The following is a 27,964-nucleotide window of genomic DNA, read 5'->3' on the forward strand; positions in this document are numbered from 1 at the left end:
GTATTCTTTCCAAGAGCTTGAATGGTGTATTAAAGGCCTATTGCAATCTCACTTGTGACGCCTTAAGTATTTACTATGAGGACTTGCCCAGAACTTTAAAGAACTGCCCAACTTTTACTATGTGAAATTTATCTTTGAAAGAAATGTTTGGAGTGTTGGGTGTATAGTGCATTTATCTTCTATTATTCCATATATACTGACAGTGATATTCTATGAAGTATCCTATAGCAATTTATTCAGTGGGGTTTACTTAGTTTTCTTAGGATTTCACTGTTAGTCATCTGCAACTGCTATATGTTTTCCTCCTGAATCACTAAAAACTGATGCTTCACATGCTCTTTTTAAAATTTGTTGAAACTTTATATTAAATAGTTGCAGTTTACTCGTAATAAATAAATGGTTTGGGGTATACGATTTTATTCCATTAACTCCAGGAAAGATCTATCATTTTAGTGAATGTCTTACTTTTTTGACACTTTGGGCTTTGTGTCGAACCTAACCATAGGGATTAAATTAAACCATGGAAATTGTTTCTAAATTTGGGCTCAAACGATGAACATGTAAAATAATGTTAAATGATAAAGCACAATGATGTTTTAGATGCAAGAATAGACAGCTAATCCTGAACCCATGGTAACCATGGATTTTGATTTCTTCAGCTCTTCACAAGACCAAAATCTGAAAATGTGAATTTTGTTCTGTGAGGAAAGAATGTAGCAAGCAGAACACCAGAGCTGATGTGCCTTCAGCTGAGATCAGAACTCTTGGTATCAGGCTTTGCACCTTTCTTAATGTCGTTTTGCAATTTTTGTCACATAGCACCAAACAGTGGCCCTGTTTGGGTTAACAAGGATGTCAGCATCCAGGTGGGACCTGGGGATCCTCTGGAATTACAGCTCATCTCCAGACTACAGACATTTGATTCCACTGGAGAAAATGGATGCTTTGGATACTCTATGGCACTGCATCCCACTGAGTTCCCTGTCCTCCCCAGGTTCCATCCTTAAATCTCTAGGAGTTTCCCAACCTGGATCTGGCAACCTTACCTCCCCATTCCCAGCTAGTAGCCAGGGGGAAGCCTGGCAATCCTAGCTGCTAATAACTAATAATCATCAAAGGCAATAAGTGGTTAAAAAGGTACCTCCAGAGAAACTTGATCTAGAATGTACCTTTTATTGTGCCTATCTGAAAAAGGAAAGGACTCAGATCAATTTGCCTGATACAATAAGTATCAGTAGAAGAATTTAGGAATTATTTCAGAGAATTTGCTCATGCAAGAAAGTGTACACAGATATGCTGTCGCCACTGAAACTTTTATGTGAATGATGACTGCACATGCACATCAGAGATTTCATGTCCTAAAAGGAATACCGTGGTTTCTGTAAGCTACTCTATTAGACCATGGCACCTGGGGACCACTAAATTTTTGTTAGGATAGGAGGTAGTGGAGGAATCATGAGAAAGTGTCTGTAAACCTTCCATTAGACCCTATCAATGAAAGGTAAGTTTTGGAAGTTGGTAGCTGGGAGACCTCTGGGCCCCATTATGGTCTCTATATTATCACTAAGAGTGCAACAGGGACCAAACATCAGAAAAAGTCTGTGCAAACATTATTTTTTACAATTGTCACATATTTCTACCTGTTTCCATTGAGAATGGTGTTGAACTCACCCATCACTGTAACTATATGTCATCTGGTCCGTAGAGTATTTCAAAAGAAAAAAACACATATATCCTCCTAGCTGGCTCAGGGCAACTGGTCAAACATGTATATTAGGTTACATAAATGATGGACTCCACTATTTGTGATGTGGCCAAATAATTTATATTGTTGAACGGAAATAATTACCGGATTGTAACGACTGCACATTCTTGAAACTCAGAAAAAAGAAAATGATTTAGAAAACAATAACTTCCAATTATGCACATTAAAAGACTCTCAAGGTTTACAAAGATGAAAAAGACTAAATGAAAATCTCATGAAATCAAACTATCATTGTCGTAGAAGCTAAAGAGCTACAGACTCTTTTTCCAAAATAATAATGCTACAGAAGACATTCCTAAAAATTGTTTGGCGAAGATCGAAAGCAGGTTTTGGTTTCTTTGCGGCAGTTTAAAAATAAAAACAAAACAGATTAAAATAAATCAAATATAAATGAAGCCTAAACAAAGAAAGGGCTGAAGCTATGCGACATATGTGCCATTTAATTTGACACAGACTAATGTTTTACAGTCACAAAACGGAGCATTTATGCGCTCGGAAATATATGGCATAAGGTATTATTAACACCAGACACCCATGGGGATGTTTATTCCAATCATGTAGAGATTTATTATATAATCCATTAGCTCACTTATAGTCTGTATCAAGGAACACATGGAATGTGGCAATTTGTAAAATAAAGTTGCACATGAGGAAATAGTCGCATACAAATAGCAATATCTTGGATATTATTAAAGATTTGCCCCCCAGACGAATATTTCAAACCAAATGGATACCCATAAAATGCATGGGAAAGGTTTTGTTTGCACAGATACAATGCTCTGCTTGTTTATTAAACACAAACATGTACACAAAGAATGCTCAGCTTGTTCATGCACAGTACACTCTCACACACACGCAAGTGAACTACCCTATGCATGCAAACTTACACGGTATTGTGCAAATGTCATTTGGGTTGAGGGGACGGGAGTAGGGCAAAGGTTGACAACAACTTTGACCCAAGTGTCACCCAGATTGCAATGTCCACTGGTGTGATGGAAAATAAAAGGAAAGGAGAGGCAAGGACTGCAACTTGTTCAGGCACATTGGAAATAAAAATTAATCACCAATGGTGCTGCCAAAGGGCTGCCCTTGGCTGTGCAGGTCATGTGTTTGTTCCCCAAAAGCCTAACTCTGGGCTTTTGGGTACTTTGTATACGGATAGGCATGAACTACATTTTTGCAACCTGTATTGTTTCATGAGCTATTTAAAGTTTAAATCTCTACTTTCTGCTTAAAAAAAAAAAGACACAGGGAGCAGCCAGCAGGGGGTGAAAGGCTCCCAGTAATTTAAACAAACACTGCATCAAAATTCATGAACATTCATGGCTGTTCTTTGGTTCATTAACATTGTTTCATGAACCATGAACCATATGAAATTAGTTTGTCAACCAGTTCATGCCCATCCCTGTACACAGATGCAATACTTCCCCATATAAGAACGAGACACTTGTTCTTAAAAATAGTATTTTTATTAACTGCAATTGGTTTAGGGATATGCTCTTTTTCAGGATTCCCCCCCCCCAAAAAAAAAGTGTGTCTGTGAACATTTTTATTGCCTGTTTTCATAACTGATGAACAAATCACTTTTGTTGTGTTAGGCTTGCCATATTGTCCCCCGCTCCTGCTGGGTTTCCCTTGTTCTTCACTGGTTCTTTGGGCTTGTAGGCGCTGTCTTCTTTAGGAGGGTTTTGGTCAGTGGTTGCTTTGCTGATTCTTGTGTCTTTGGCTAGTGTTCTGGAAAAAAACATGGAGAATCATTTGGGACACCTTTTGGACATTGGGGGCTTATTTAATGAACAAGCACTAGCAGCTCTGATGCAGGTTTGTTGCAGTTTGGTCAGAAAACAGCTCTCCCCAGCCTTCCAGAAACATTCCCCATAGAAAATAATGAAGCCAGATATGATTTCTCACTGGAGATACAGTCATTATGACTTTTGTAGCTGCACATTAAGGGGTAAGAGGATATTTTATGCCCTGCTACACCAAGGAAGCAAGTTATCCCTTTCACCAGCACTTGTGGTCATAGGATATTCTTGAGTCTGTTGGGGGAGAACTGATAAAGCTAGTTATGGTGATGGTGAGAAACATTGACTATGCACTGTCAGACACACCTATTACTGATTGGGAAGTTGGTTTGTGATGTTACAGTGTTGGAAAAGGAGGGTATGAGTATGAGAGTATTTGAGAAAGTCATTTTTCAGGCCCAAAGCACTGCTCTCATATGAAGATTGTTTTGGGTCTGGAATAGATTATTCTGGATAGCCATGTTGGTCTGAAGTAGCATGGCAAAATTTGACTCCAATGATTTATTCAAGGCATGAGCTCTCATGTGAAAGCTTGAATAAATCTTGATTGGTCTTAAAGATGCCATTGGACTCAAGCTTTGTTGGGTCTTGAATGACTGTCCTTCTAATTCAGGATATGCTTCAACAAAATCCACTCAGTTTTTGAGCAAAAGTGTGTTATCAGATCAACAATTTGAAATCTTTCCTTTTTTTCTACTCCCTTTCCATGTGTGCCTTTGGCCTCCAAAGTATAATACATACCCCTTTCTCCATGTTTCTGAAATTACATGCTGGTAATATTAGCAAACTGTGTGAGTTCAAGGTGATGCCATTAAGATTTTAAGAAAAGAAAAAAGAAATGAAACTAGTTGCACACTGCCAGAATAAGTGTAAATTTTATAAGTCCTTTTTGTCCTTGAAGACAGATCTTGCAGTATTTTTAAGGACTGAAGCCACCACTGGTCTCTAGGAATTAAATTGCAGTCTCTAGAAACCATTTAAATTGTCATACAAAATTACACTCTTTTGATAGCTTTAAAAATCATTTGGTAGAATTGAATTATGGGCATATGATTGCCTGCTTAATTCTGGGGTCAGTTAACCTGCAGAAAGAATCTCATTTTCCCATTAAGTAATTTAAAGATTCTCTTCCATAAGGACATGTTTTAATATACGTCTTAACTCTGTTCTTATTGGGAGAAATGTTTTTTTAATGCTCTTTCTCAGGGATTGTTGAAGAAGGCACTCTTTATAAGCAAGAAAGAATCAATTATATTGCATCTAAACTAGCCTGAAACCCACTATCCCTACTGCAACACAAAGATCTAAAGTGCATGTTATGAAGAATGCATGTCTCCCACTGACCACCTCACAAGTCTTTCTAATAACATATTTTTTCAGGGTGCTATGTGACTGGATGTCATCCCACCTTTGGGGCTAATGCCCAATTAATTTGGAAGGCATAATAAAACTTTGAGCACATTAACATCGAACCACGAATTTTCTGTAGTGAAGTATCTCTGAGACTATGGCTATGTACATAAATACTTGATTCATTTTTTGTTGTTGTTTATATCATCAGTCAAGTTTCCAGTTCTTAATGATGTTATCTAGTTGTGCATTGTTGTGGAGGGGGGAGAGAACCAAGGATACTCAAAAATGTTAAAAACTGGCAAGAAGCCCGGGAGGGGATTGCAGAACAAAGTGTTCTCAATAACATTTGTCTGAAATAATAAGCAGGAGGTTGACAAACATTCACTGAGGAAAATATTAATTAGAGCTTAAGACCACCCAGTTTTTTAAAATGACTCCATCACATTACTTTTCACAATTCACCATAAAAATTCATCGGCTTATGGGTACCCAAAAGAATAGTAGTCTCTAATTATTTTGTGGTAAATCTCAGTATATTTAAAAGATCAACCCTCAGCGAATACTTTGGCACTGATCCAGGGGAAATTAGTCATTTCTAAATCCCTTTAGTATTAATAGGACTAGTTATAACAAAGTTTCCCCACTAAGAACTCAGAACGATTTAAGTATGACTAATGTCTCTTGGATTGGGTCCACTGAGCTTTGTCTCTTATGCAGTAATCACAAAAACAAGAGAACAAAAAAGTAAACACATTTAACAATAATATTGTGTGTGTGTGTGTGTGGGGGGAAGCCCATGTTGAAGCCCTGCAAATATATGGACCCATCACAAACACAGTACTTCACAATTTCTGTATGCAAAACTGGACAGTTGTATTCTATGCCCCTCGCAATGCAGCCTAATACTGCATTAACCTTCTTAGCTGCCATATTGCCCTGTTGGCCCATACTCAGCTTGTTGCCACCAGAACTCCTAAGTCCCTTTCTCATGTACTTCTATCAAGGCCAGTATCCCACATCGTATATTTATGCACTTGTTAGTTATTCTTTCCAAAGCTCCAGGCCATTCTTTTTTAAAAGAATTTTTAAAATATTGCACTGGAAAACTGAATAACAGCCATCAATAATGCAAGTAAGAGTGGAAAAGGGGTAATTACCATGCAGAAAGAAGGAAATATTGAAGGCCAAAACCTCTGATATTTCCCAGTTTTAGGTAAAATATGAGGAGCTGGTTGCTATTGAATTTTAATTAAAGCTGAGATTTATCTCTGATCATTTGAGCCAGCCAGCATAGGCCCTTTCAGTGATAAATCAACCCTTCATATAATATTCTGTGTCTAAGGTAAACCTAAAAAGGTTGTACTTCAAAGCGTCATGGTATAGTAAATGCACAATTCATTATTCCTTCCATTTGTATTATCCAGTGTCTTAACTAGAGCCGTGATCTATATAAGGCCAGACGATACCTTATCAAAATCAAAAGACCAGCATCAGCATTCTTCGTGGATTGGTCCTCTTTAATTTAGTTTGCTACTGAAAGACAGCACATTTTGTAAGGAGAACGTGGGCAACAGAAGCAAAAGTCATTTCACATGCTTCTTGTCAGGCAACTTACTTAAGGCTGCCAAGTTCCTGCCAGGGGCAATAATTCCCTGCCACTAACTTCTGTTTACCACCCCACTTGTGGAAGAAAAATAAATTCAAACATTAAAAATATCAGCAATGGGCTGGTGACATGGTGTCACTTCCAGACAAAATCTGGTAGTGATGTCAGACCTCCAGGAATTAGATGACATTGGCCCATTATGCACGGAGGGGAAGGTCCGCATTCGAGGTGGAATGGCGTCACCTAAAATCACCGATAATGCATGGCGCCGGCTGCAACCGGCTGCAGATTCGATGCAGGCCGCCGAAAAAACCACGCTAGTGAAACGCGGAAGAAAGCAGAGCTTCCCGGGTGACCAGGGCACAACCAGAATTGGCGCCGGAGTGGCCACGTGCATAATCAGGGAGGTCCGTGGTTCTAAGGCAGCACCACCCTCCAGGTGGCTGCTGGAATGCAGCCGCAGACAGGAGGGAACCTAAGGGAACGGGGACAGAAAGGCAGCCGGGGAGCCCACAGGGGAGGAGTACCAGGGGAGCGCTGCAGTCAGGGGACTGGGGTGCGCAGCACAGGTGGGGAACGGAGTGCACCATGGCCCCAACCAGGGTAGGCACCGAGGCCGGGTCTCCTATCCCCCACCTATCCCCCAACTTATTCCCCAACCACAACCGACAACAGAGGCGAGGGGTGTACGGAAATAGAAAGGATTTATGGAAATCAAGTAACAAAGAACAACATTAGGGCCCACACACCACTTACTAGGATGCCAATGGCTACGCCCAGCTGTGCGGCTGCCACCGCGGCTGCCCTGTGCTCCATCCCGCTAATCTGAGGGTTGCGGCTTGCTCTCTCCCCTTCTGTGCCCTTCGGACCCGGCAGCCCTGCTGGGTCACCTCTGACACAGTGCCCTGCTTGCCAGCCCAGCCTCGGTAAGCGCCGCTCTTGGCTCGCTTCCCATTTGCTCCGCATCCACGCCTCGTCGCCCGCCACTCGGGGTTTTGCCGCCGTTGCATCCCGTCCTGTGCGTAAGCAGTTTGCTTCGCTTCTTCCCCCACTCCACATTTTCCATGTGACCTGAAACTGCCATTTCACCATCCGTGCATAATGGGCCCATCGTCTAGAAAGTTGGTCCTCTAGGAGTAGTGCTGTCACTTCTGGGTTTTCCCTGGTATTAATACAATGCTGCTGCTGACAGTGCCCCTCATTCCCCTGCCCTACAGTGCTCTGTTGGTTGCCAGGGTGCACCTGACAACCCTGAACTTTCTCTCCTCCCCCCCCCAAGGATCCCATTTTGGTATAGAATTAATAGAAATATATCCAATGAAGAAGAAAAAGAGGCTCAAAGCAGTTTACAGTCGCCTTCCCTTTCCTCTCCCCACAACCAACACCCTGTGAGGTGGGTGAGGCTGAGAGAGCCCTGATATTACTGCTTGGTCAGAACAGTTTTATCAGTGCCGTGGCGAGCCCAAGGTCACCCAGCTGGCTGCATGTGGGGGAGCGCAGAATCGAACCCGGCATGCCAGATTAGAAGTCCGCATTCCTAACCACTACACCAAACTGGCTCTCTAAAAGCAGACATGCAACGTAATTACAAAAAACAACTTTAATACATTACAAAGGTGATATATTCATATGAGGTCAAGTTACAATGGAATCCTAAGCAGAGTTATGCCCACTAACATCATTGGGCCCAGAAAAGTGTAACTCTGCTTCAGTTTGCACTTTTACTGTCATGACAGTCTTTCTTACAGTGTCATAATCTGTTCTTCTGTTGGACCTTTTCCTGGATCCAATCTGCCTTTCTTATTCTTCTTGCCCCATTTCCCACTTTTCAGTTATAAGAGTATACCTGAAGCAGCAAGGTAAGCAAATGTAAGGGAGTTTTATATAGGGGGGGATCAAATTTTCTGCTGTTTCTGGGTTTCAGAACCTTCCCCACATTCTGTGTGTGTGTGTGGGGGGGGGGCGGGCGGGGCAGGCTTGCTGCCAAAGCCTCTGAATCCAAAAGAACTCAGCAGCTGAGGCACAGTTGTGGGCTGAATTCCCCACTCTTCATGGTGAGTCTTATTTGCTATTGAGGCTTAAGAATACAGTAAAAATTCTAGCAAAATTGATTATATATATTTTTTTCTTTTAGAATTACAGTTAAAGGAAACAGTAGTTCGGATTTGGTAGGTTTGCTTAGCTAAAGTTGGAGTTGTCAATTGGGGGGGTACATTAGTATGTTTGGTAATAAGTTATAATTGCTGGTATTTAGTCCCGGCTTGATTGTTTTGGTTTCTGCATTTCCAACCTAATTGCTCCCTACCCTGAAATTTTTACTTGCCTTAGGCTTTAATAGGATCAGTTGTGTTTTGCCGCCCTGCACGATCTATTGTAGATTTATAATTTTCAGTTAACATCTTCATTACTGGGTTCATCTGGTTTATTTGTGCTCTGTTACAGCTATTGTAATTAGATCAGCCATAGTTAAGCTGGGAATTTCCTGCAGGCAATTTTAATTCAGTGTCCCACAGGTGGAGGCATATTTTTATCTGCTATTTTAAAATTTAGTTTGTGATTTTATGATATACATCTGGTGAGATAGCTTGAAAGCATTATGTTCTACCAGAAAAAAAAAGGTCAACTGAGAACCAGGTGCCCCCTGCAAAAAAATGCTGGTAAAGGAAAATGTAAGGCCTCCAGAAATACATCAAAGCAAGTTAAAAGGTCAGATAGGAGCCTGCTCCATGTTAAATTTGCCCCCTCTTTTGACACTGCTGGTAACAAAGATGGCAAAGCCCTGTTGTGGCAATCCTTCTGAAGCCCCTGTTTCTGGCAGTGTCCCTGCTGCAATCCCATCAACTGATAATTCAGCCATTCTTGGGGATTGTGCAGACCCTTGAGTGTCTCTCAAAGATCAAATGGGAGAGCAGTCAGAGTCAACAGTGCTCCCTCCTGTGGAGTGATTCAGGTGAGGATGAAGTCCAGTGTTGTCCCTTATGCAAGAAGTGCACCAGAAAGGGCAAGTCTTAGGCAACATGGCAGTGAGAGGACACAGGCATATCCCCAATCTGCCAATTTGAGTATGGAAATGTAGAATGGGGGAAGCAGGTCCTTGTGCTGTATGGGAATCTGAACTGCCTGGTGCTTACACAGCCGCTCTGACTTTTAGTGATTCCGAACCCCTTGGTGTTCATTTGCCTAGAAAGATCAGGGAATGTTGTTTCCTTACTTAATCCAGACGGGGATGAAAGCATGTGAGAATGTCAATCTGAAAAAAAAGCATTTCTAAAGTGGTCATAAATGTAATTTTATTAATTGGATGTCTGGCTATGTGATCTTTATGGCGGTAGTGCTTTCAACGTATCTTGTAATTGGCTTTTGGTCAGCCATATTTCTCATGTTCTGGAGGTGTGCACCATGGCCAATGAAACCATGGCTATAGAATATGATGAGGCTTTTCACTAATCTGGCAAGTTGAGTTTGATTCTCTACTCCTCCCCCACATGCTGGGTGACCTTGGGCTTCATACAGCATTGATAAAGCTGTTCTGACTGAGCAGTAATATCAGGGCTCTCTCAGCCTCACCTACTTCACAGGGTGTCTGCTGTGGGGAAAGGCAAGGGAAGGTGATTGTAAACTGCTTGGAGACTCCTTCAGGTAGAGAAGAGTGGCATATAAGAACCAATTCTTCTATAGGAAGGTGCAAGATCTGGCTGGTAAAAGTGAGTCTGAGTGCATGACCTAGGGCTGATATTGCAAGACGTAGGCCAGGCTTCAGGCATAAAACTCCCCACAGAGTTTGTAGGAAATATACTAAAGGAAACTACAGATGTACCAAATGCAGATTTGAACATAATCGTGATACCTGCTTTGGCCCACATCCTAGGCTGTCCTGCTCTCACAATGTTTCCCAGACCTTCGAGGATTCCAGTCCTCTTCTAATTCAAGTGAAAAAAGGGAGCAGGGTCAGGTAATTCCAATGCTTCCAACAGTTCAGAATACAACACAAATAAGTCCTGCAGCCCAATTCATTTCCAGGTTATGGAACCTTTGCTAGCATCTTACCCAAAGAGGAATATGGTGGCCTTTTTGTGGGAGGGTTTCATGTCAGGCTTTAGAGTCCCCTTTGATAGTTCATGTTTATCCAAAGAATGCAGAAACTTCAAGTCAATCAGAGGCAGTCAAAAATAGGTTACAAAGGAATGTGCTGAGGGTAGGATTGCAGGCCCCTCCTTTTACTAACGTTAGGGTTTCCCCACTGGGTGTAGTCCCAAAGAAGGTTCCTGGTGAATTCCACCTTGTACATTACCTCTGCTAGCCTAAGGGCTCACCAGTTCATGACACAATAACCCTGAATTCTGTTCATTAAATTGTGTATCCTTGGACCAGCTCATGTTCATTGTATAGTATATAATGACTTCTCAATTTTAGATGACCTCTCCTTTTCTACAAAAAAAAATGTTTCTAAAAATATTATTTATGCTTTTATTTTTATTTTTCCCAGACAACACATTTGGAATATTGACATAAATAAATAAAAGGATGAGTATTTAAACTATTGCTTTTATTATAGTTACACTGGCGCACAAATAAATAAGCACGTTATTGTAAAATATTGTCAATGCACTAAAGAAAGCAAAACTGATTTTCAAACAACATCTTATTACTTCAAAAGTATCAAAGTACATTTAATTACATCTTACCTAAAAAAAAAGTACAAAAGATGGGAAGAAATTAATATGTATTCATATTGTGTATATAGAAATGGCTAATATATGGTTACAATTATCATCTATCTATTCCATACATATTTCAGGTACATACCCGACATTTCTAATGAAATATGAAAAAGAATATGACATTCAGTTTTAAAATATTGGTAAACATATTACATTGGAATGAACATGTTATGGTTTCTTCTCATTTAAAAACCCTGTCGCTTAAAAATGCAGTGCCATTGGCCACTTAAAAAAAACATACTATTTAATACTGTCAGCTTTAATTTGTCTTTAAAAAGAGCAATAAAGTAAACATACATTTGCTAATATACGTAAACACATTTTTAGTGCAAGAATTAACAAGACCTGTGACTTTACTGTGCTTTCTTGAAATCACAGTGCACTTGACACAAAATTGCTACACTAGAATGTTTAACTTTAGAAATTTAAAGCAAAGTTAAGTGCATACCAAACATTTTCATATATACAGTCGATAGAAGTGTGTGGGTGTATATGTGTGACCTGGATGTTATACAGATTGCATATTTAAATTCAGCTTTGAATGAGTTCTTGTTGCTAACTTTTATCATTCTCTCCCTGTTGAGAATATAGAAAATGTTTAAATAGCACTTGGTTGTCCTGGAGGCACACCACTTATCTGTGAGCAGCACCATCTCTTAAAACCAGGGACAGGCAACAGAGTCTTGAGGGATGGGGTAGTATTTCCTAGACAGTAGTCTAGGGCCCCAAATAATCTAATCCTCTGGTGAACTTTCAGCTTCTACAAATACACATTGGTGGTAAGTACTTCACAGGTGAGAAGACTGTGAACTTGGATGGGGTGATCCCTTCAGCTGATGGTAGAGGTGGGTGAAGAACTAATGTGCTTCCTGAAAGATGCCCATTTTGAGGCATGCTTGGGTCCTTTTCCTTCCCAGAATGTTCCTGAGATAGCAATGCAACCGTTCAAAAAGATTGTGTCATGGCACCCAAGTGAGTCAATGTTAGAGACTGCATCAGGCATGTAAGATACCAAATGGTATCTTAATATAACATATAACATTAACAATGCTATCCTTAAGCAATGTCACACACTTCTAAGTCCGCTGAAGAACAGTATTGTAAATGTCACAATACAATTTTCATTATTTCAGGCAAAAGTCATATATCATACCATGAACCAATGAAAGAATGTTTGGGGTTTCTCAGCTGTGGCTTCCTGTGCCATTCTGAATGATATCCAATTTATTGCCAGAAGTGTTATACTAATATGGATCATGTGCATTTTCAATTTTATGCTGAAAATGTAGGCTTTTCTGGGCCATTGCAGAAGTCAAGATGAAAGGTATGGTGGAATCCCATAGTCTAGCAGAAATTTGGACACAGAGTGGATCTGATAATTCCAAATTAGTTATTGTTGTTATTAATTCTTTGTGGCTACAGTTCATGGTTCACCATTGAAGTAATTTACTCTGAAATAGTCCTCTTGAAGATTATGGACTACTCTGTATGAAATAACTAAAAGGGGCTTACCATGCAATACTTTAAAAAAGTCACACCCCTCTAAATCTATTTACTTCAATGTGTATAAAACAGTGAAACTCTGCTTATGAAAGCACTGTTAATTCCTCTATTAATAGTGGCATTGTGAAGTAGGATAAACATTAACTCTTATTACTTCAGTAAAACCTGCCTTACCAAAATAGATTTATAACCCCATACATTTGTATTGACTGATGTCCCTTTTGTGCTACCATAAAATCTGTGCATTTCCTTTTATGAGGTTTTATATCAAAACTGCAGGTAGTATATCCTACACTAAAGACTTAGGGTAAGACTAATGATCTATTTAAATCAATAGGAAAAATTTCATTTATCTTGCCTTTTCTTACTTTGCTCTAAGAGTTTATTCTCAATTCTTGCCTGGTTTCAGCTATACTTTCTAAGGAGTGTACTACATATCACCTAATTTTCATGGTGTTGATACACAGTAATTCAAGAATCAAGCTGAAATCACATATGTTCTTAAGTGATCTTGGTCAATGGACCATCAAAATAGTCCATGGCTTTGAGAACTGGGGTTATGAATATAACATGCTGAAATTATTAATGTAGAAGGGTGAAATCTTAGCAATTAAAGAAATGATAGCTTCCCCAAATGCTGTGGTATTTTTGGTGTGTGGATTTTGATGTACACACAGTTCTCCTCCTATGCTAATGGTGCTTCCTTCTCTTCATTGTGAGGCTGGGGCCCTGTTTGCACATGCTTGTACCCTCCAGTAAAAGGAAACAAAGTATGCAATGTGCCAGAGGTACCTTGCAGAGTACACAATGCCCTCAAGTCAGGGCAGGATTCTTTGAAAATCATTTCTCACTCAAGATGGCTGCTTTTCTCATTATCTGTAAATCACATTGGTATACTTTTCTGACTCACACCTATATATGATCACACCTATATAAGATTTATAGTATCATCCTTGATAGTTACCCCCTTTCTAAATTCACTGAAGACAGTGTGTTTAGAAAGATATAGCTCTGCTTAGGATAGATATACAGCTAATTCATCCAGAAGACCTCATCCAAAGAAGCTCTCTTTTACCACTGTAGGTGGGGTTATTCATACAGTTGATGGATTAGAGACATATGAAGGTTATAGTGATCTCATCCTTTTGAATACTTTTAAAGAAGGCCAACTTGCTGGTGAGGATCTAAGTTGGAAATGCAACATTCATACATTTGATTTTGGCAAGTGTCACATTAATTTAATTTGTACACTAGTTTGATTGGAGCACATGACACAAATAATCTGTCATGTTGCAAGGGTCACAGTTCTAGAATATCCTTGGGCTACTGCTTCTTTCTCTCTCTCAAAAATAAAAAAGAAAGAAAGAAAAAAGAAAAACCACTCCACCAAATTTCAAGTGCTTGAGATTTTGCAAGACCTCCATCCAATTATCTGTTTCAATGTCTTGTTTGTTATGAGTGTAATGTTGTGGGTGTTGTTGCATATACTTATCAGAAGAACCTGATTATTCTCAACCTCTATGTCACTGCTTTTCTAACTTGGACTGTTGGAAAAGTTACACGGTAGCAATGTCTATGTGGGAACTGCTGTCAAGTCTCAGCTGACATCTGGTGACCCCAGCAAGAAGCTTTCAAGGCAAGTGAGAAATAGAGGTCATTTGCCCTGGGCTTCCTCTGCAAAGACTCCCTATCCAGGTACCAATCCTGCTTAGCTTATGAGATGTGATGACATCAGGCCATACTATACCATTCCACAACGCTCATGAATGATGTACTGAGCTGCATACCCATTCCAGCTGTTGCAAATACACATGTGATGATATGCACATATATACATGTCTATATCTTTGTGTTGTTATTAAAACATAAATACTTAGATACCTACTAGACACACTTATAAACCCCCACACTTTTTCTCTTTCTTATACAGAAATCGTCAATTTGGACATCAAAATATACATTAGTTATAAAATATTTAAAAACTTTATTTTTATTCCAGTCTGGAAAGAAACTACTATTGATAAAGTAATAATCAATTTTAGCAATATAGATTACAAAATAACCTACTAAAATTTTGCTTTATTTTTGGTCTTATTGATCAGCAAGTACACGGGTGGCACCGCTGTCAATATCATTTTAAAAGAAAAGCCAATATGACAATAAGTTCAGACGACACATGTCTTTTTTCTCTTCTCAGAGAATATAATAATTCTTCAAATGATTGTTAAAAGAGGAACCTTTTCATGCTGCCAAACTTTTAGAAGCATAGATAAAAATTTAAATATACAAAATATATGTGATCACATGAACTCTACTTCAAAATGGATTTTTCCCCCCTTCTTACCCTACACAGTGCCTTCTGGAAGATACGTTAATGCACAGATCTCACCCTCATGTACAGCATATAAACCATCTCTTTCTCCTGTTAAAACCAAGAGGTCATAATTCTTTGGTCACGACATTATAGTCTAGTAAGATGGGTGTGATGTTACAGAGGACTATGACCCAATTACAGGATCAACCAGGAATATGACAATGGTTACTCGAGAGAAATGTGCTCTACAGACCCAATCCAAAGGATCAGACTTTCCGAGATGAAGTCTACCATTTCCATTGACTTTAGTGAGACTTTACACTAATTCATACTAACAACACAGGATACTATATTTATATATTTATATATATATTAAAAAAGTAATATAAAACAACATAGACAGATTTTGTTACCGCCATTTTCAGGGACCAAAGACAAATGAGGATAGCCATTATAGCTGCTTTACTACGACTTTGACTTGCTAAATGAATGGAGAAAAAACTTTATCATGGGATGTACAGTCTTTAGTCACAGTGAACCCTGGTCTCCGCAAATCATCTGAACAAAAGAAATGTTTCCATCATTCAGTAACTTTTCTACTGCAAACTGAATGTATATTTTGGGCAACTGAACCCTACCGGCAACACTCAGTAAATCTTCTTTGATACAGCTAAACAAGTCCATTTTCTCAAGCAGGCCACACACTTCTCATTTGTTTAGTCAAGCTCCTTCCCTCTTTGTATTCTGCTATACTGAGGCTGCAACTCAATTAACACTTCCCTGGGAGCAAGAGCTATTGAATAAAATATAACTTACTCCCATGTAGACCTACTTAGGCTTGCTCCTTAAACTGCTAAGCAATTTTGTCAGCCCTAATAAACTTTTGTGGAAGTGTTGGGGCACTGCATCCATACACCTTAGCCCCACCTCTCTTGCCGACTGATAGCAAGATTTATTGAAAACATCTCTGTACTGCCTTACACCCTAGGATTTTGGATCTGGGCTTCTCAGTAAAGGTAAAGGTATCCCCTGTGAAAGCACTGAGTCATGTCTGACCCTTGGGGTGACACCCTCTAGCGTTTTCATGGCAGACTCAATACGGGGGGGGGGGGTTTGCCAGTGCCTTCCCCAGTCATTACTGTTTACCCCCCAGCAAGCTGGGTACTCATTTTACCGACTTCGGAATGATGGAAGGCTGAGTCAACCTTGAGCCAGCTGCTGGGATTGAACTCCCAGCCTCATGGGCAGAGCTTTCAGACTGCATGTCTGCTGCCTTACCACTCCATGGCCTATTATGCACGGCCGCTGAAACGATGGCATGGAGAACGAGGAGGAGGAGGAAGCGAAGCAAACCGATTATGCACGGGACGGAACACAACGGCGGCAAAACCCAGAGTTTTGGATGATAATCGGATGATTATGCACGCAGATACTCCGGAGCCGCTTCTGGTTGCGCCCTGGTCCCAGGAAGCTCCACTTTCTTCCGCATCTCGCTAATGAGGCTTTTTCGGCGGCATAAGTTGACTCTGCACCTGGTTGCCGCCTGCAGCGTGCATAATTGGTGATTTTAGCTGCTGCCATTCCACCCCGAATGCAGACTTTCCACTCCGTGCATAATGGGCCCATCAAACACTGTAATGATTCCAATGAGGTTTATACAGGGGGTTGTTTGACATCCATGCTTGATAAACTGTACTGATTTGCAGTTAATTAATACCATCTTCTAAAAGCAAACACTTAAAAAAAAAAGCTTATGCAGAACCATAGTGATAATTTAATTTGGTCCACCAAAGGAATACTATTTAACCTGCATTGTTATAGTTCTCTCTGCCTCCTGCCCTTCAAAATTACAGAGAATGCATCAAATAAATATGGGTACCTAATTTCTATATCCCTAGCACCAGTAGGATTTGAACATTTGTACCATTAAATCAAAAATGGACACCTACATACTTTTGTAAGGACACCCAATTTAGACAAGGTGAGATAATTTTAAATAGTGTTTTTTCAAAAAATCCAACAACATAAAGTAACACACAGAAAACAGTTAAACAGCATATGAGCAAAATTCTTCACGCATTTTTGCATTATATTTTTAAAGAGTGTCTTAGCTCAGGATTCCTGTTGAGAGATTGGCAGAAATATTTACATCTCACTCTTTTTCTGGATACAGCAGAATCCTCCCCAAATGTGCATGCCTTCATTCAGTGGGAGACACCGATTTTGCTTCAGATTGCCAGGTGGATACCACTCTGCTGGTTTTTGAGAAGCGCTTCACCTGAAATTGCATCCCACCCACTGTCTTAATAGGAAGGAGGCTGACAGTGCATGTTGCAGCCATGTGCAGAAGACATTCCTCCATGCTCCTATCATATTGCAGTATCCCAGAAAACAGTTTGTTGCTTAGAATATGGAGGAGGACTGTACTTCTTGGTCCCCGTGTTCTTCTTCCAGCTTGGCAGGATGGGCATGCTGTCCTGTTTGCAAAGTCCTTTCTCAGATTTCTGTCGAGCCTTGATTTCCTTGCACAGGCAACGTTTTTTCTCAATCATTTCCAGCATTGTATGGTCTCCATGCAACCACTGCATACATGTCACCTATTCGAAAAGGCACAAGAGTTTAATGACATATTAAACTAGTCATTGGTCCCTTTAGAAGGCAGCATTTTCAACACAATTCCATGACAAAGCCATCACATCACCAAAATACATAAATCTAAATGACACGTCTACCCACAGGATGCCCAATGAAGTTTCATTTGCCTACAAGTCTCCTATCAACCAATAAGTACAACTATTGTTAAATGTGCCCAAGCCTGGATCTAGGTCAACCATCACATGATTAACATTGTTACTGTGATTAATCACTGTAGACTGCAGGTAGGGATGTCACTTGTTCCCAATGAGGGGACCCTGCAAAAATCCTCCATATGATAAATTACTATATCACAAGATGGCAAGGAGAAAACATTACTTATTGTCTAGTTTTCTATATGGAAGAGATTTTATATAGGAGCGGTTTCAGTCCCACAGTTATCCCACTCCCAGTTTCAAGTGATACAGGAAAAGAGTGGTTTGGGGTGATTTATTTTTGAACATAAGCTGTCTCTTTTGGCCAAGTAACAAGAGACTTTGCTCCATTTTGAAAAGTGACCTCCAAGTTATAAGACATAAATATTCTCTCTCTCTCTCTCTCTCTCTCAGATAGATAGATAGATAGATAGATAGATAGATAGATGATTGATAGATAGATAGATAGATAGATAGATAGATAGATAGATAGATAGATAGATAGATAGATAGATAGATAGATAGATAGATAGATAGATAGATAGATAGATAGATAGATAGATGTGAATGTGTGTGTGTGTTTTCACATACATGCATGTATGTCGGAGCAGATATAGGACTAAAAATCTGGATGTTGATGAACACCAAGAAGATATCTTGACTTTTAAAAAGATAACGTATCGATGCCACTGTTCTGAAAATGGCACTCATTGAGTGAATTCATTGGCATTGTCTGCTATTATTTATTTATTTTTCACCTTTGCCCTTCATTCCGCCATGCTGGATTGCTGCAAGGTAATTTACACGACTGAATGTTGGATGCTCCGTGACATGCCAGTCATCTGATGCCACTATTATGTATGAAATAGCACTACTGACACATAATGGAACATGCAGCTTTTCTCACATAACTGTTTGCAGGCCAGAATTGATTTAGCCAGACGATGAAGCAATCAGGTGAACCAGTCAAGGAAAGTAGAACTCAGTTTGCTGAAAATCATAACAAAATGAAGTGGTCATAGGCAACAAGATGGCCGCATTCTACGCGCATTTAAGCACTTGTGCCAAGTGAGATTGGGCCGTTGATCCCAATTGGGCCCTCACTTCAAGAGGCAAGAATGCTGGCTGGAAGAACTAGGGCTTCTGCTGGGATGGCCACAACACTTTTCTTCCTGTAAGGGCAAAAAGCATCCTCTCTTCTGCTCACTGGTAAGGGATTGAAGACTTTCTTTTCTGTTTAAGTGAATAAAATTGTTGCAGTTCTTCCCTATCTTCACAGTTTATTTTTAATGGTTATCACTATTTACTGGATTTATTGTGCTGTTACAATTATGAATTGTTTTGCATGCAGGAAAAATGCTCTAGCGATACTTTGAATAAACGGTTCAAAGCCCCATTATTCTTCAAAGCTAATTACAGCTGGCTGCAAATTTGGCCGTGCAGAAAGGTGTGATGAGTGTTTTACAATAGTAATGGATTTACTTATTCTTCAGAATTATCTACAGCATAATTTGTTAAAATATCGTTAAGTAATGTAATAACTGTTAAGTGTACAACTGCACTTGTGACAACGAGTTTCATTCTCCTTGTTACATCAGTGGGTGTAACTGTGCATGTCACTGTTAATCAAACACAAATGGAGCACAGGATGTTCAAACCGCAAAAGTGTGAGCATGTAATAAGGCAGTGGGATATTCTGCTATTGGCACCAAAAATGGTGATGCCAAATGTATGAGTTAAGCTGGGTTTTCTTTATCGCTAATATACATTAACATCCCCCTAACCTTTTAGCATGGATTGCTACTAAAAGGAAACCTACAGTGGTGAACTTCCACCCCCTCCCCAAGCCATGCTTGGCAGCTGGGGGCTTTGCTGGCCAGGAATTCGTGTTGCTTGGCACTGCAATCACATCACATAAGATGGTTGAGGCCAGGGCTAGGAAGATCTGGGTCCCAAATCTTCTAGGTTCTTTGTCACTAGGAGATCCTAGTCTCATTTTTGAGAGTCCTGGTTTCTGGCGGCTCCTGTCTGAGTGGTTTACCTCCTTCTTTGTCATTGCTTTGGCTCTGGATAGTACTGGCTCTGTCCTTCCTTTTTGCCTCAGCTGCAGCTTCTTTAGACTTTCAGGATGTGTCTTGGATCAAGCAAAAGTCCTGTATTATGGGCAAAACTCTAACCTTCAGTTCTTGTTTCTACATAGACTGACTCTGATTTTCATGACCTTTTTCACAATGCTGTCAGCAGCATTCAGGAAGTTCTACTGAGACCGTTTCCAGACTGGGAACTTTGCTGCCTTGACTCCCATGCGGGATCATAAATCCAGGGTGGATGATATACACCAGGCCAAATGCAGAAGCAGGAAGAGGCGGTGCAACCTGGCCTGGCTCAAACTCCAGCCTAAAGCCCAGCATTGAGCCTCCAGAGAAGAAATGGTCTAAGCCTTTCTTCTATGTCAATGATGCAATAGCAACTGATCAGGGTTTGGTTGCACTAGAAGTCCTCCAGTTTTATGAACTTTCAAATGAAGTCACTGTCCCAGCTTTGGGAAAATATGCCCTAAGAAAATATGCCCTGGATTGCACTGTATGCCCTTCATGACTCTTTAAACAATAAACATAACAAAATCCACGAGGGAGTAGGAAGGAATAAATCCTGTTTCTTTGAATGAAACTGTTCTCTCCCATGTTAAGTAATGATTTATAGTGACAGAAAATTTTACATTTGAACACTTATCCCAAGATCTACTCATAAAAAACATGAAATTCTTGTATTATTGGGTGGGGGGATATTGACTAAGAACTACACAATTTACTTGTGTTCTGAGAGGGAAAACTCCAAACAAACAAAGTAATATTTCAGTAAATGGGCACAAGCTTTTAAAAAGGCCAAGTATTGTCTTTCGTCTAATTAGTATAATTCTGGATCAATTAATTAACTTCCCTTTGAATAAAGTAATTGATTTATCCAATATATCATACAGTACCCCTGAACTGATTATTTATCTGTAATGCCACTATTTAATAATAAAATTAATGACTGAATAACAGATAAATCACGATAGTTCAGAAATATAAATGAAATGCATTTCCTCCATCAAGAAATTAACACAACCAGACTCTATCAATGTAATCAACATCCAGCAGCATTTCCAAGGAAATATCTCAAACCCAGTTCCATCATTTTAATCTGCAATTAATCAATTATGCTCGCTGATTAACTGATTAAAATGTTCATCCTCAACCAGACATTTATTGCACATTAGTTTCAATGAAATATGATTCCCATTGGAAGCAATCACAGCGGCATTTCAGCACATGGTCTTTTTACTATTCCTTTCCAGCACTGAAACGATTAAACATATACAACAAGAAACAAATAGTGTTAATACTGTCCATAAAACACTTTTTGTTGTTAGTCAACACAAAAATCACAACTAAAAAAAATATGGAAACACCTTGAAACCATATCAAACAAATGCATTTTAACAAAAAGGGATCGAAAATGTGGAGAGAAATGTGCAGATCAAACTTTAAAATATAAATGTCACATTAAAAAGTCTGCTTGTTATGACTTTATTTCTGCTGCAGATTTGCATGCAATAAATGTAAGCTGCTATTGTAAGCAGAATTATACATTTCTAAACACACTGATTTAAATGCATGTAATTCTGCTTAGGATGGCAACGTTACGGTACTATCCTACACAGAGGCTGCATCCTATACAGAGTAAGCCCTTATTGAATCAAACGGGATTTAGCTCTGAGTACAGCAGCTTAAGTTTGCTCCCAGTCACTTGGATTGAGCAAACACTTGAGTGCAAGACGTTTACAAACTCTTTCTTCTTGCTGCTTCCATGTGCCATAGACTGTAAGAACTTTTTTAAACTTTGTAAAAGAACAAACCTCGTATTGAGTCTGCCATGAAAACGCTGGAGGGCGTCATCCCAAGGGTCAGACATGACTCGGTGCTTGCACAGGTGATAGCTTTACCTTTACCTTTAAAAGAACATATGCTGAGCATCCCTTTGGAAAATGTGTCTTAACCACCGAATGGCATAGGGCAACTGAGACACTGCCTCTTTGTTTGTTGATATGGTGGCATTTGTAGCTTGGGCATGCCCATATTTCAGCAGGTGTTTCCATAATTTTTGCCAACATTTATCATCACACTTACTTTACTGTAATTGTGTACATTACTAGGCTGTGGAATGGGTTGTTCTCTCCTGGTTCTTGTAGGTTTCTTTCCTCTCCTATTGGGTGTGCAGTGAGGTTGATTCTACATTTACAGGAGGTATGGGGGAAACCATATGAAGCAGAACCAGAAGGATTACAGCTCTTATGTATTAAAACAGAAATCTTTTTTTTTTAATTATCACACAGGAATGAAATGGATAAACCAATACATAATGAAGTCATACAGAAAACTGAATTGGAATCAAATTAAAAATGAGGGACTTTGTTTTATAATGCCCAATGTGTCCCAAAATAAAGAATGCAATATTTTTAAGCAGACTAGAATGTGCCATGAGGCATCGTGAAGCAAACAGATAAGGAAGGGGTCACTTACCATTAGTTACGAGAGGGTCAGGACTCAACCTGCCTGTTCTAATTGAGCAATAAAAGCCCACAGGTTCTGCACACCGGCTTTCAGCGTTTTCTGGTGAAAGCATATTCCAATCATTTTGAATGGTCAGGTGCTTCCAGGTAGAAAACTATCCTCATCCACATGGGGGTTATTTCCACTAATACATGCACTTTCCAGCTCTGCTAATGAGTCAGGTTTCAAAGCAAAATAATTAATGTATGAGATGATGGACTAGCCACAATCAAATATATGCTGTAATTTTTCCTTCTGAAACTCAGTGATAATACCCCTGGAAATTAAACAGAGACCTCCATCCTAAGTAAATACGGGCCAAATTAGACATAACGGCAAATCATAGATTGCTGCTTTCTGGATGACCCTAGGGAATCTTTGGCCTCCCATGCTCTCTTGACATGATATACATGCCAAACGTGCTGCTCTCATAGACTTTTCATAACCTCTGTAGAAAGTTCACCAGCCAGTCAGGAAAAAGACAGGATTTCTTATCTTTGACATCCAATTAATGAAACTGAAGAAAGAAGTAGGATTATTGCTTTGTAATTACTAGTAGAGTACTAAATATAGCCTTTCTAACCTTGTTTGGGAAGTTAATGAATGTTATCAGATAGCACCTTTGCATATGATCTCATAAAATCATTTTGAGAACCAATTACTTCTCTACATTATCATCATCATGATTTCTCTAAGGTAGAGGCTGTTACTATCTTTAAAAGTGTCATACAGAGAATGGATCATTTTCATTTTCTGTGAAAGGCCGGTCAGAAGGATGTAGGTGAGATTTCTGCCTGTGTATGTACTGGGCTTCCTGAGCATTCTGAGATAGTTATTTTACATTTGATTAGCTTTAAAATACATTTATTAATTGTGTTTGAGAAATGTTAAAAGAGCCAAATCTCTTTGCATGCAGTTTTTCACTACTTGTAGGGTTTAATGGCATCGGTATCTATTTCATTGTCTTTAAAAAGAGTTGTGCCTTGTTCCAGCAAAAGGTCATTAATTCACTGAAAGTTTCTGTCTGGTTTGCTGGCACAAGGTTACACGCAGAGCTCACTTATAAATACTGCAGATAAAGCTGCCCCTTATGAGGTCTTATCAGTGTAGATGCTTTTGAAGTCTCTGAAGCTACTTGGCCAGTGAGAATAATTCTTACAGCATAAGTGGTTCAGGCCTTTAATAGGATATGAGATACTTATCTCATTATACTCGTGTGAGAAATAGCTGTTTCGAGATCTCTGTTTGCATGGTATGAATGTCAGAACTGTAGCAAAGGGTAGCTTTCATTTTTCCAGAATTCCAAAAACAGAATAAATTATTTTCAAATCCTAGTTTGCGGGAGATAGGCAAACTGTATTTTTCTGGTTTGGATGTAGTAGCGACTCACCATGATGGCAAACTGGGTGCATGTCAGAAACTGGGGCAGGTGGGTTGGACCCCTTAACTTGGGTGCCCTCCAGTGTCCTTTGGAAGAGGTCTTTGTAGCTACAGTACAGGGGGAGAAGGGGATTAAACTCACCCTGTATAATTTCTCTCATAAACTGGGTCTTTCTGCAGCCTACCAGAGAGAGCCCTAGCGTGTTCCCCTCAGCCTTTAGAAGACTCCTTTTAAAGGAGCTACTGGAGCCACACCCATTCAGCAATAAATATTCTTGTGAGATTTTAGGTGGGGTGTAGCTTCCTTCATCCCAGGGAATTCTCCTTGTCCTCTTCTGGGCCTGCTTAGGCATGGCTCCTTCTGGGCTCAACTGGACTGCTGGCTTCTTGAACACTGTTGCTGTTCCAGCTTCTCTTTGGGGTGCAACAGGGGAGGGGATTGAATGGGTGGTAGGCGATTGCTCCTCTATCTTCTGGCCTGGGTAGGGCCCATTCCACACACAAAGGATAATGCACTTTCAATGTGCTTTGGCAACTGCATTTTCCTGTGCAGAACAGGAAAATCTACTAAAGTGCATTAAAAGTACATTATCTATTGTGTGCAGAATAGGCCCAGGTCAGCTCTCCCACCCTGGACATTGTAAATTCAAAAATATGTACTTAGCTGGCTGTGCAAAAAGGGAAGAGGGGGAGTTGGGAGGAGGGAATGTGTGGCCTCAAGAGCACTTCAGGCTTAATAACACAGAAGCAAGCCATACTTTGCTGTGACACCTCTCTCAAGCCTCTTTCTTTGCTATATGTATTTTAATTCACCTGTTTCATTTCTATCCTGTCACTTGAGAGGATGTGATATGACAAGGAGTTTCATTGGGAAGCACAGATGCGCCTGCCTTCGGAGTATGTGGTCAATCACTGTTTGCTAAGCTTGGAGCGACAGCAGGAATGTCTATTCAACAGCTCTTGGATGGGGACAGCCTTTAAAGTTGCCCAGTCTGGTCCCATTGTCTGTTCCGTGTGCCAACAGAAGCATGAGGAAGAAAAAATGACCCTCCGGCTTCTCTATACCACAGTATTACGTTTGGGGAAGCAAAGATAAAAAACAAGCACACAAAGAGAAAAAGTAAAACTAAATACATGAAATTCCCTTTAGTATTATCTCTAGGTTATTGGGGACCTATTCCACATATTTTAATTGGATTCTAGCACACTTGCCTCTATAAAACATGACTTGCCTCTCTAAAACTCCCATAGAACTCCACCCTGCCCTTTGAGGTCTGTGATCCAGCACCAAATCTCCTTTTCCTTGACTTTCTCAACAATTAGGGTTCTCAACCTCCAGGTAATGGTTGTAAATTTCCCACTGTTATAACTAATCTCCAGGCTATAGATATCAGTTCATCTGGATAAGGTGACTGCATTGGAAGGTGGGCTCTATGGTATTACAACCCATTGAAATCCTTCCCCTCCCCAAACCCCACCCTCCTCAGGCTCTACCAACTAAAATTGCCAGGCATTTGGCAACCTGGAGCTGGCAACTGTTTGTTTCCCATGCTGTGTATGTCCCCTCTAGCAGGAGTGCTTTATTCTCCTTTTAGCCTGAATATCTGTTTGCAGCACACACATGGACATTTCTTGACCTGAGACCAGCCCTCTTAAGTAGCTTATGTTTTTCCACTGTTCAGTTCTAAGTATGGCTGTAAATGGAACAGAAAGAGGAGATGAGGCAAACTGCAAGGGACTGGGGTTCCTCTTTTTACTCTTGGGCTAGAACATCCAAAACAGAACTTGCACATCATCCTCCCCCTCCAGTGGTCCGCAACCTTCTTGAGGCTGCAGACCGGCAGCAATGGGGAGGGCGATCCCCCGGCAGCGCATGCCGTGCATGCGTCGCTGTGCATGCACATTTGCACTGTGTGGCTGCAAGCGCACATGCGCGGCGCTCCCACGCATGTGCATTGCACACTGTTTCCCTCTCCCCCCCTCCAACAAAAAGAAGCTTGCCGGGCTGCAAGCTAATCGGGTGCTTTTGCGGCCGATTTGCTTGCGGCCTGGGAAATTTCTTACTGGGTGGGGGGCCGGAGAGAGGGAGCCGTGGCCCGGTGCCAGGGCCTTCACAGCCCGGCACTGGGCCACGGCCCGGTGGTTGGGGACTACCAGATTAGATCACCATATCTCTGAAACACACATGGAATGGAAGAGCTTGGGTTGTACATAGAAATTGTTACCTATTCTTGCTAACTTGCTTCCTTACTTCTGATAATGTCTGAAGCTTCTTTAAGTTGGAGTCCTACAATTTACTTTAGATCTGGTCTAGACATGCTGCCAAATGTTGTGGCACTTCTGACTGTGGGTAGGGATGTTGCTTTTTTTAAAAAAAATTGTCTATCATGTAAAAACAATTATCCACTCCATCATACCGCTTCAGCAAGGACTCTGCCATTTCAGTACTATCTCATTCTCTTGCATGTGTAGGCCAGACCTGTGTGTTAATGTTTACTATGCATCTTCTGTCATGTAAACAGAGTGGTAAAACAGTCTTGTGCACTCATCCATGTACACATGACTATGCAGCAACAATGACAGGTAGGAAAGGACCCAATAACAGTGAGGATTCTGTTTAAGAGCTTCTGTCTATCATAAAAATATCCAGCACAAGTTAATTGAGAGAATTTGCATACATTTAACATTAAATCTGTTCCTGATCTGTAGAAGTAATAAGCCAAATCTACAGGACATCACACATCTTGGTGCAGATTGAAAGGAGAGGTTGAGAGGGGTGGGCTGACAATTTGGAAGCCATCACAATTGTGCTGGCAGCACAGATTTTTGTGACTCACATTTACTGAGTACAATAAAATCAAAGTCCAGTAGCACCTTTAAGACCAACAAAGATTTATTCAGGGCATGAGCTTTCGAGTGCAAGCACTCTTTGTCAGACTAAGAACTGACCATCATAACAGTAGGAATATATAAGCTGTTATGTTATACTGTTATGATGGTCTGTTCTTAGTCTGACAAAGGGTGCTTGCACTCGAAAGCTCACGCCCTGAATAAATCTTTGTTGCTCTTAAAGGTGCTACTGGACTCTGATTTTATTGTGCTACTTCAACACGGCTACTCATTTGAATTTACTGAGTAGTATCTGAAAATGCATTGTAGAAGAGACAGGAGAATTTGGGAACTGATAGTTAAAAAGCAAACAGCACCTTCCACCACATAAGATCCAACTTCTCACTTCAGAAGACCTGTGCTGAAGTCCTTTGAGTGACACACACACACACACTCACAAACTGCTTTATGGTAGAGGCCTAAAGTCTTACCACAAGCCTATTAAACTTATGCATCCTGTGTCAGAATGGGATACAGGATTAGGCACAAAGGAAAAATTCTTCTAACCTTGGGTAACAAATCCTTGACACAGAAGTGAGTCACTAAGTTGAAGGCAACATGACTCAAGTATAAGGTAAGCTGCTGCCAGTAAGATCAAGGCACATAATTCCCTCCTGCCCACTAGTGGAGCATTTCCACTAACTTCTTTCCAAACAAAATCAGAGAAAATAATTTGTGGTTTTCTGTTTCCTCAAAGTTGTGCTGTGAAGAGACTTATAAAATCAGGGTGGACCACCGAAGAATCTGGGAATGACATTCACAAGTAAGCTTCCTATATTTCAAAATAGAAATAATGTTTTGTTTTAACTACTTGTTCTTTTTGCGCTCTAATAAAATAAGCATTTCTTGTGGGCAGGAACCAATTGATATTGTACTGAAATAGTTAATGCTAGTCTACAGTAGAACAGCTAGATTCAAGACCAGTCGCACCTTAGGGACCAAGAAGATTTGGAGGCATAAGCTTTTGAGAACCCTTTGTCAGATGTCCCTTTGACTTCTGATGGAGTGTTGACTCTCAAAAACATATTCCCTGACAATCTTGATGGCCTCTAAATGCTACTAGAATCTCACAATAAAAAAGTAGTGCTTGTGCTCCCTGGCAAAACAAATGGTCAGCTTTTGTAATGAGGTAAAATGACATGCTAGTGCTCTTCCTATCAAGACAGACCCACAATTTACTGAAAAAGACACACAGACCCATATGCACTTTCTCATGAATATACTATTCTTGTCTGATTCCTTCC

At 40.2% G+C, this 27,964-nt stretch overlaps 1 protein-coding gene across 8 annotated transcripts in view; it reads right to left on the reverse strand.

The window, feature by feature from the left end:
• Positions 1 to 3,354: 3,354 nt before the first annotated feature.
• Positions 3,355 to 27,964, reverse strand: part of NYAP2 (neuronal tyrosine-phosphorylated phosphoinositide-3-kinase adaptor 2) — a 190,800-nt gene continuing 166,190 nt past the window's right edge. For 5 of the 8 annotated variants that reach the window (XM_077348864.1, XM_077348862.1, XM_077348865.1 and 2 more), the window contains 2 exons: positions 22,029 to 22,130; positions 10,983 to 17,664 (listed from right to left, as the gene is read on the reverse strand). In XM_077348864.1, the coding sequence (XP_077204979.1) occupies positions 17,437 to 17,664; positions 22,029 to 22,130 (330 nt within the window). In that variant the 3' untranslated portion in view covers positions 10,983 to 17,436. Of the gene's footprint in view, positions 3,500 to 10,982; positions 17,665 to 22,028; positions 22,131 to 27,964 lie in introns of those variants that run through there. The other 3 variants (XM_077348867.1, XM_077348866.1, XM_077348868.1) reach the window with 2 other exon arrangements.

Source organism: Paroedura picta, chromosome 8 (genome assembly GCF_049243985.1).
Source record: "Paroedura picta isolate Pp20150507F chromosome 8, Ppicta_v3.0, whole genome shotgun sequence".
Classification (NCBI taxonomy): Eukaryota; Metazoa; Chordata; class Lepidosauria; order Squamata; family Gekkonidae; genus Paroedura; species Paroedura picta.